A 10,954-nucleotide genomic window follows, 5' to 3' on the forward strand; every position below is an offset into this window, starting at 1 on the left:
TTGAGCTCCATACTGTTTCAGAAACTAATCCTTGATAATCCATGATATGGTGTTTCATCATCGGCAGTATTTAGTTTAGACAGTAGCATGCCGGGTCCCGCATGAGCTCAGCCCCCTCCTTTTTTATTTTTTTAATTAATGGCATTTTCTTTATGTTGCTCAAAGCGTTAAAAAATGACTTTTAAATCCAATGAATACATAAAGAATCACGATAAGTAAATCAAGTAAAAGTCCATTCAAATACTTCAAGTATTTTCGTTGCGTTATAGTTTGTTGAAAAAAAGTCATAGTATAGTTTGTTAGAAAAAATTAAATGATAGTAGGCATGTTAAAAAATATCATAGTATCATTTGAGTAATTGTTATCAGGTACTCTCCAGCATTGGGCAATGGTAACATTTGTATTTGATGTAGAAATTCTACTTCATAGAAAGCATTCATTTTAACATCGTTATACTTTAATTACCTGCCTTCAATTTTTTTATTGTTTTTTTTTAGATGTGTAATATGTGTCCTTTTCCTCCTCTCCTGAAGCTTCTACATGTAACCACTGGGTGGCAGGAGAAATCCACTTAAAGTCCACTTTAGCTCACGCTGCAACTTTCTCCTAAAATATAACATCCGGGTCCGGGAGATAACACACACACAGGTCAGGAGACTTCAGAGAGAGGGTGTTTTATTCTGAAAGTCAGAAGTGATAGAAACCATGGGATGGTGTATGTCGATATTTCAATCAGGGGAGACTTCATTTTGCCAGGCCAGACTACATTTCCGATATTACTTTATATCGGACGCAAATCTGGATCAGCTCCGTTGTAGCCCCGTTTTTAGAGATTTGGGTACGGAGGAAAAGAGAGAGGGTTTTATTTTCTGACGTTGCGTGAGTTCCCCGACACACCGGGGACACGTATTTATGTTTAAAAGACATAAAAAAGTGCATTTTGCATGATAGGTCCCCTTTTAAGAACATGTATTGACACATACCATATGATAAGTGTTAAGTCTTTGGCCATTAGACCCCGATCCTGAAATCGTATATACTGTAAGGGGGAAATGCAGCCGTGAGCATAGGGAACCCCCCCGGGGTCTAGACACTGGTGATGATGCTGAAGATCTGGATTTGATGAGGAGATGGGATGAAGAGGGGATGTGATGAGGTCTTTGGATTAGTTCTCCTGGCACTGGGTGTGATTCACTTATTCACTTTGATTATTCCTCCTTTTATCAATAAACTGTCGCTCTGTTTGGGAGACGCTCCACAGCAACAGGAACAACACAACACCATATAAATATAATGACACATTAACAAAAGAGGCAAACTTTGATAAGGTTCCCTAGAAGAGGAGAGCCCAAAAGACAAATACACTTTTATGGTATGTTTTCTAGATAAAACATCTATTAGAACAGGATTCCCGTCACTGAAGGAAGCCAGAAGGAGACAACTGTTTCATGGCAACAAATACGTTGTAAAACAAATGCAAATATAGAAATATACTACGAATTTACTAGAATGTCGAAAATAAATGATACTATGGTATGTCAAAGAAGTCATAGTATGTCGAAAAACATCCGATTGATATCTGATAGATCTGAAATAACCAATTGTATGCTATTTAAAATGTATTATGTGTGTACAGCAGGGATATATCGAAATACCATTTCCCACAATCCCGAATTTAAAAACAAATATATATAAAAATATGTATGCAAATATGTATATACCTACTATATACACAACCAACAGACACATGTATACATATGCACACATTAAAACATAAATAAAAACACAACAATCAATATATACAATCAATATATACAACATAACAGTCACTTCACTTCAATATCTTTGAGGTATAGGTTATAGAATTTCAAGAAACATAAAATAAAAAAAATCAATACATTTGCTGTTTCATGCTATCATTTGTTCTCATTGACCTCAGCACCCTTTGTTTCCACTGTTTCCAGAATGTGTGATTGTGTGTCACATCTAACCTCAGCCCAGAGGAACAACAGAGGACTCAATGGTTCCTCTTTGTGTTGATCATCATCGCGCTGCAGCCTCACATTCCTGTCGCCCTCAGCAGGAAGTGGAAACAGATAAAAGTTCCTTTGCATCACGGCGGCAAAGTCCTCCTTCGATGCCTAATCTGGAGAAAGCTGGAGGTCAATGGGTTTCCTTATACACAAATATTTGCTTTAGATTAGTTTTTCCCTCTTTGATAGATAGTTGGTGCAATGCCACCATCCTGCGTTGTTACATCCTTCGGGCATTTCCCCCAGCACTTAACCCCACACACTCACACACACTTAATGTTGTCAGTTTTGTTATTTCCTTTTGCTGTTGGTGTTTCTTTCCATTTTCTACATTCCTGCTGGAGTTCTGATGAAAAATTCCTCAACCATTGCGAGAGTTTCCGTTTTACCATTTATGGTAAAAAAATACATATATATATATATATATTCATCTTCTATTCATTATTTAAAAAAATCGCAGATGATCTTTGAAAAACCTCCTTTTTAGGATGAAACCAATTTATTTTTATTTTTATTAAATTGACAAATTTATATATTTACATTTGTGTATTTATATATTTGTTTGTTTATTTTATAGGCTTATTTATTTATTTCTATATTTATTAAGTTATTATTTATTTATTTTATAGCCATTTCTATCTATTTATTTATGATAATTTCTAATATTTAACTTAATGGCATTTGATGGCTGATTGCTGTGATATGAAGCTTTTAAATCAGTCAATCTAAAATAAATCAATAAAACTGAATTTTAAATCTTTTAAATGAACGTGTCTTTATCTTATTTTTTATAATTATATTTATTCTAATTTGTATCTGTATCTGTGGATTTGATTCATATAACCTTATAACTTAAATAGCAGATAAGAGCGAGGAATACGTTGCATGACAGATGCTACTACACTTATGACTGTGTTGGAGGCCAGGCTGTGGTCAAATTCAGGATGTCAGTGAGTGTGTGTGTGTGTGTGTGTGTGTGTGTGTGTGTGTGTGTGTGTGTGTGTGTGTGTGTGTGTGTGTGTGTGTGTGTGTGTGTGTGTGTGTGTGTGTGTGTGTGTGTGTGTGTGGGTGTGTGTGTGTGTGTGTGTGTGTGTGTGTGTGTGTGTGTGTAACAGAGAGCTGATGTGGCAGCTGGCTGCGTATCTCTTTATGAAGGTCAGAGCATGTTACACGCAGAGATTCTGTTTGTGTGACAGTGAAGACGGTGCCATGACCTCACTTTCCTGCAGGGGTGTGTGTGTGTGTGTGTGTGTGTGTGTGTGTGTGTGTGTGCGTGTGTGTGTGTGTGTGCTGACAGCTTACCCCAACTTCATCCTCCTCATATCAGCGGCACATGCAGGCCTCGCTCTGTTTCTGCCGCTCATCCTGCAGCGCCTCTGGATAAACACAGAAAGAAAAACATGAAGCACGTCACCTCACACAACCTCCTGTCTCTGTCACAATACTGAGGTATTTTACATATGTGTTTAGTTATTACTAATACTTGCACCAAAGACTGCAGTTGCAACTAATTGTTTTATTAAACAAAAAACCCAGTTTGGGGATTTCTTTACATTTCTCACTCAGAAATCCTTTTGTCGTCCCACAGCGGGGACATTTTTATGAAAAATAAACATATTAAACAAAGATGCAAGCATACAACTATGATCAGTAGCAGCATTACAAAGTAAACAGTGAATAAATGGTTAGCATGATGCAATAGAGAGGCGAAGTCCCTCCCTTTCCGGTGGACCTCCATGGGACCTTATTTCGGAAAGGTTATGCATTGAAGTCAATGGAGAGAGAAAGATTATCTTTCGATCCCGTTTGAATTGTGCCACGAATTACACATATGATGTTTGTCAATTTAAAAGATAATTTTGCAAGTCAAAAAAATTAAAATGTGTCGTAAAAATGTGAAGTAACACTTTTTTTGTGTGAAACCGCTCAATGAACTACATCTCCCGTCTCGCACCACACACCAAGACGGCCGTCACGTTGGCACATTTCACTTCTTTCTTTCAGAATGAGGCGGAAAGTATTAAAAGAGGTGAAAATCACTCCAAGTCTGGGGCATGTTGAGAGCTGTACATACACACAAGGGGAGTTAGTCGGTTCCGTAAGAGCCAGCATGCAGGACCGGGATTCTGAGATTTGTAGTCTTTCTAGTTGCGTATTTTTCATAGTCTTATATTTCAACAGTTTTACGACAAACTGTGACTTTTTGACATGGAAATTATTATTTAAGATGGACAAACATCATATGTGTAATTCGTGGCACAATTCAAACGGGATCGAAAGATAATCTTTCTCTCTCCATTGACTTCAATACAAACCTTTTCCGAAATAAGGTCCCATGAGTCCCACCGGAAGGGGAGGGACTTCGCCTCTCTATTGGGTAATGGTGTTCATTATAATGTAGTTGTTGTTTTTTGAATTCCTCTTGTAACATATTAAAGGTAGGGTAGGTAAGTTTGAGAAACCGGCTCGAGATCGCTAGAATTTGAAAATACACAACTGTGTGTGAGCTGTGGCTCAGTGGATAGTGTGCTGGACTTAGAATCAGGGGGTAACAATTTCGAGTCCCACTGCAGTCAGCATGTCGTTGTGTCCCTGGGCAAGACAATTCACCCCAAATTGCTCCTGTGGGGATTGGCCACAGTACTGAATGTATGTAAGTCGCTTTGGATAAAAGCGTCTAACAAATTACATGTAATGTATTGTTCTATCGGTGTAAACCCTAAATATTTGTATTTTACCATTATTTAGTATTCTTTAGAATGTGAAAATCTAGTTCCAATCCACATAAAACCTACTGAACACCATCAGTAAATGTCTCTGAATCAGCTGATCCTCTCCATGTGCTCCTTCACCCTTCTTGGCCTGTAGGGGGCGCTGACAATACTGCATGTTCAGGTCACTGCAGGAATGTGAGCAGGGCAGGTGTGTGTGTTGTGTAACAGATGTGTTGTGACGAGCACAGTGCAGTAGGAGGTGCTGCAGTGATTAGTATAAGTAGATGATCTGGAGGAGCCTGAACACAAAGCACCTGCTCTCCGGACTCAACTAACTCTAAAGACTCTGAAAACTTAAAGAAGTTTATATACTTCAGAGACTTTTAAGACTTTAAAGAGTTTAGTTGCTGCAGTTTTTCGCATCAGGACATCACACACTGATAAGGATGGCTTCCTTCATGTGCAGGACTCTGACTTTACTCATCATCTGCATGGCTCTGCAAGACGGTGAGGAACTTTTCTTTTAAATATAATAATGTTACTTAATTTGAGTTTTTTTTACTCCAAATATCATGGAAGTGTTTTTTATGACTTAATACTTTTGGGGAATTTTAATTGTAATACTAGATAATTATTTTTTGCAATATATCTTTTTAATATTTGATAATTTATTTGGATAATAGTTCTTCTTTGATACTTCATAATTTATTTGAAATGTATTTCTTTTAGCACTACTTAACGAATCAGTTGATGTTTGTTTTATACTTAATGATAGACTCAAATCTTAGTTTAAAAAAAACAAATAATTTTGTTAGAATTCTTGATTTTTAAATCTTGTGATTCATTATTTTTGGTTAACAAATCATCAGTTCTTTCTTGGCTGGTTAAGATAAAGGCTCTATAATACTTAATCATAATTTCTTAGAATTTATTTTAAAATACTAGATATCATTTTTATGGTGTATAAGACCATGCTACAAAAACAAAAACGCTTCCTACTTAGGGTTAGGGTTAACCCCTAACCCTAACCCTCTAAGATCTGGGTTTTACCTTCCAGAGAACATTAACCCACCTTTTTATTGAAAAACAAACATCTTTATTGATTTAAACCACTCGTTGCATGATTGTTTGACCTGGGTATTGATTAATAACATAATAAATATGTTCCTCCATTAATCACAATCCCATTTGTTTATCTGCAACAGTGGGTGTTAACCGGCTTGTTGGATTTCTTTGTGTTAAAGTGCACAGTCTTATTTTTGTCATTGCTATTGCTGTAATGGTCTTTTATGTTATTATCATAATTGTTCTATCATAATTGTTTTGTCATAATTTCTTTTGTATATAGCACCTGCATGTGTACTCTGTATTGTATCCTGTTATTGTGTTATGTGTGGGACAAACCAAATAAGTGTTTAAAGAAAGTGCACAGTCACCCTGCAGAGTATTAGTCTGCACTTTTTTAATCTCGGGCTCCTTTGTGTGTGTTCCAGGTTGTGGACTCCCGTTATCAGAGCATCATGTCAGGACCAAACGCTGCTCCTGCAACAGCTGGGACGATAAAGAGTGCATCTACTTCTGCCATCTGGACATTATCTGGGTCAACACGCCCAGGTGAGGCTGCACACAGGAATCTAGTACAACATTTATTACTGCAATTAATTAAAAAATATAACATGACTAGTGTTTTCTAGTCTTGCTACTTTCTACTTCCCCTCTACTTCAATTCCAAAGGGAACGGATGCTCTTTGTCACTCCATGATATGTATTTAACAGCTTAAGTCACAGATTTTTGCAAACAAACACATTTAATTACTAAATTATTGAGGTATGTTATCAATCAGTAGGTCAGGAAATATTCAGATCTGTTACTTGAGTAAAAGTAGTAATCCGAAGTATAAATATTAATTCCATACAAGCTTGTCTTCTTGATTTATAATAAACGACTAATATACAGTGTTACTTAAGGACTAATACCACACTTTAAACTATTGAACTGTTATAGTATGAACTTTAACTATTTTAAAAGTAAGTCCTGCATTTAAATGTTACCCAAGTAAAATTATGTAGGTGTAAAATATTGTTATAAAGTGGAAGTAATCAATTCAGAAAAATATTCACATTTCAGAAGGTGAAAATATGATGTCCTCTTACATGAACCACCACTGAGTATTCAATACCGTAGACTACTCATAATCACAGATAGAGTGAAGGAAAACCTTAACTTTAAACATCAGTAATGGTTGAATAAAAACCTTCTCAGATTCCCGAACACACCTTCCTAAAATATCTCTTCTTCTGTTTCCAGTAAACTCCTTCCTTATGGTCTTGGAAGTCCCCTGTCGCGTCGCCGCCGTTCAGCCGAGCGTTGCGAATGTCTCAACTCGGCCGATAAAATCTGTTCCGGGTTTCTGCCAAAAAAGGTAAGCGCCCTTCCCTTTTCTTCTTCTTCCATTCATCTAGACCAAGGGTGTCCAAACTTTTTTCCCCGAGGGCCACATACAGAAAAATAGACGAAGGGCTGGGCCACTCACTAGAGGTATATTGCCTCATAAGTTATAAGTTAGAAAAATCAATCAAATGTAGATAAATGATTAATACTTGAATATGCTTTAAGAAAAACAACAGTCTCCATCACAGCTCTCCGTGGGGTTTCATTTATTTTGTTGATAGCTCATTCCTTACAACAGAAGCCTCAGATTGCCTATAATAAGAGGATATAGGAAGGGTATATTTCAAGGTTGTTATGAAAATAAGTTATTGGGCTTTTTTCTTATCAACTTAGATTTGATAGAAAAAATGTTCAACTTTAACTGACTGAATTGGTTTGAAAAGTGGGCTTCTTAACACATGAACACTGTGTAATGTCTGTTTTCATCTATATTTAAGAAGTAAAAGACAAGCACAAGTTTCATTTGAGGGCCATACTGCATTATATTTTTTTAATTTGCTGAGGGCCGATTCAAAATGGCTCGTGGGCCGCATTTGGCCCCCGGGCCGTAGTTTGGACACCCCTGACCTAGACCTACATCAAAGCACCATCACGTACATGTTTTTTTAGATGATCAAAGAAGATGATGTGTGTTCTTCAACAAGTCTGAAGTATGATCAACATGTGATAAAGTCACATAGGGGTAGTAGTAATATCGAGAATAGCCCGCATTTCTTTGAAGGCCTTGAAAGAAAACCACCAGGGATTAGTGGAAATGCTGCTATTTCTGGATAGTCCTTGAATTTCTGCTTTCACTCAAGGAAATGTTTGTTGCGTCTCCGAGTTATTGCGGTCGTGAAGCCACCATTACAGATTAGTCACTGTCTCTAGATGTTATCCGAGGTGATGTTTACAAAGCACACCCCTGCATTCCTGGGTATCTACGGATACATTCGTCTGAAATTCCAAGGAAATTGCTTACTAGATCAAGAAACTATTAGCGTGATAATGCCAGACAATAATCCTCTAATTCCAAGAAGTCATTGGCAGGGATTTTTAATGCTGTTGTGTTTTCTGTCCGCAGCTCAGAGAAACCAAGGAGGAATATCGTTGGACCATTGGTGGATTCTACAAGTACAAACAGCAACAAACTGCTGGCATCTTTCAGGTACATTACAGATCATTTAAGGTTGATTTAAATACATACTGTGCTGTGTAGGGATGTCATGATATCAGGAATAAAGGGGTCAATACTAAAACAAGTGAAAATCCACGTTTCTTGACACCAATAACACAACATCCCGTGTACTTCGACATAGAGTTGTTCATTACCGTAGGCAAAACTAGTTCTTGTTAGGAAGTTAAACAGGTCATAATTCCTACTTTAATATCTATTCTGAATTGCTCTGAAAACATCTTCAACAACTGTGTATATAGTTTATCACTAAAAAGTCACACAATACACATTTTTTGCTGAATAGATGCAACTTGTCTCATCCTGCTGCTTATGGCTAACTCAAACTAGCTTGCCTCTTGTAGCATTATCATGGACATTTATTTATTGTGTAGATAGCGAACTTACAAAGTTTCAAAACCAATTTTCTATAGTCCTGTGAAATCCGTTTAAGGCCTTGATGGTTCTACGGTATCTCCGGTACTCAAATATGGTCATGTTTTAGAAAATTTGGCATTAACTTTGCACACGATCATCGGTTTTCGTTGCATCCCTAGTGCTGTGTTTGACGGTCATTTCTAAGGCGATCAAAGCTAACCTATGTTTTTTCTTTTGTTCTTCTTGCAGATCTAGAGTCGAGACCAACACTGTGATCGCCAAATACTTTCTGTCTATGAAACCCAGAGGAGTAAAAACTGGCTGAGGAGCAGAACAACAGAGAGGTAGAGGACCAGAAGAAGTTCAACCTCAATGGGCCGGAGACCCCTCGGTTCGAGAAATCATCAAGAGTCTTACCAACTCTTGGGATGTAGAGGGGGAATGGTAAAAGGAACAAGAGGCAGTGGATCGAGAACTTGATCAACAAAAACCAAGCCTCGGAGGACTGGCACCAGGAAACAAAGCTGGGTGGAGACGTTTAGAGTCGCTTATTGAACTCTCTTTGAACTTTTGAACAACAGATGCCAAGAAAGGATCCATTAAAGCCAAGGACATGGAAACTGGTGTCTGGCCCTTTGGGGAACTACCAAGAAACAACAATCAAGAGATTACTATTGTTCAGAGGAGGAATATAACAAAGTACTTCTCCTATTCTACAATTCAAAAGGAAATGTTATTGACTTCACTACATTTAGCTGACAGCTGAATACTACTACTACTTTACAAATTAAGATTTTCGCACAGATTACCTGTACAATAGGTAATCATTCATACAAAAAAATGTCATGGTTCAAACTTCTCAAATGTAAAATGTACAGGTCTTACTGGTCTAGCACATTTTTTGATTCGGACCGTTACTCTCATACAACATTGTGAAGTTATCAATTTGGCCTTTGGATAATTGGCATCTTCATAATTTTTACCGAGTACTTTTCAGTGGGATTCTGGGTATTTTACTTAAGAAATAATCTTAATACTACCTTATCCACTGCTGTTGTTAAAATCAGTTGCTAATCAGTGGTTGTTTTACATCTAAAGCTCACCTACAATGACGATCATAGCCGAGAATTGTTTGTCAATGTTTACTAAAATGTCCAAGTCATTGCTGACCTTTGGTTCAGTTTCATGTTCCTCTGTATCAGAGCGGCGATCTGCTGTCCTGCCTGAGTTTAAGGCAAATTGCTTTTTTAATTATCAGGCAGTACTTGAAAAATATTCACTCATAGCCCAGGGAAATGAAGGTCATCTCTTTGGGGTTTATCTCATAAACAGCTCTACATAAGGCCCATTGTCAGCTCCTATACAGCAGTCTGCTTTCTGCTAGCATAACAACAACAGTGGGTCCATTGTGTTGGCTCAAGTGTTTATTGCATGGCTCCTGTTTAATGTTTTGATTGAAGATAAGCCAAACAGTTTCAATGACGAGCGGCTTGCCAAAGAATGCACCAATTGTTTTTTCCTCTCCTGACAAATGCTAACTTAATTCCTCCGTTATTACCCACTGGGAAATGATGACTTGAGTTTATGCACTGCAAAAGTTAACCATGTTAGGAATGCACTTTTTCCGTGACACAGATCCGTTGTCACATGGAAATATAAACCTTCATCCTCAAATATCTCAATGCTGCAAACGATGGATAGTTTGCCAGCTTAGAAGTTTACTGTTAAATGCTTTGTTGTATATAGAACTATTTATTTATTCTCTAACTTATTCAGAGATGTATTTATATTTGTATGAATGACGCATTGGATTGTGTATGAGAAAATAAAGAAAAGAACATTTGCAAGAAAACTTCTCGTACCAAAATGGTTATTTATTTGACTTTTTGTATTTGAATGACATTTCTGTTTCCCACTGTTTCTCCAGCAACACAATGCAAACACTTGTAATCATTTTAAATAGAATAGAATTAGAATTGAATAGAATGGGAGGGATGAAACCCTCTTTTAATGGTCACACATGCAGAGCACGCAGCACACACAGTGAAATGTGTTCTCTGCATTTAACCCATCCTAGTACCAGGAGTCTAGTACTAGGAGCAGTGGGAAGCTATTGTACAGCGCCCGGGGAGCAATGGGAGTGAGGGGGGAAGGGGGGTGTCTGGTGCCTTGCTCAAGGGCACCACGGCAGGGCAGGAGGTGAACTGGGAACTCTCCAAGTAGC

The 10,954-nt window shown here is 37.6% G+C and overlaps 1 protein-coding gene across 1 annotated transcript; it reads left to right on the forward strand.

Moving 5' to 3' along the window:
• Positions 1-5,053: 5,053 nt before the first annotated feature.
• On the forward strand, positions 5,054-10,576 carry edn2 (endothelin 2). The gene is given in 6 exon segments (XM_034125416.1): positions 5,054-5,254; positions 6,241-6,361; positions 7,056-7,152; positions 7,154-7,170; positions 8,263-8,346; positions 8,980-10,576. Coding segments are annotated over 6 exon segments (456 nt in total). The 5' UTR covers positions 5,054-5,193; the 3' UTR covers positions 9,056-10,576.
• The last annotated feature ends 378 nt before the right edge of the window (positions 10,577-10,954 follow it).

This window comes from Trematomus bernacchii, unplaced genomic scaffold, assembly GCF_902827165.1.
Source record: "Trematomus bernacchii unplaced genomic scaffold, fTreBer1.1, whole genome shotgun sequence".
Classification (NCBI taxonomy): domain Eukaryota; kingdom Metazoa; phylum Chordata; class Actinopteri; order Perciformes; family Nototheniidae; genus Trematomus; species Trematomus bernacchii.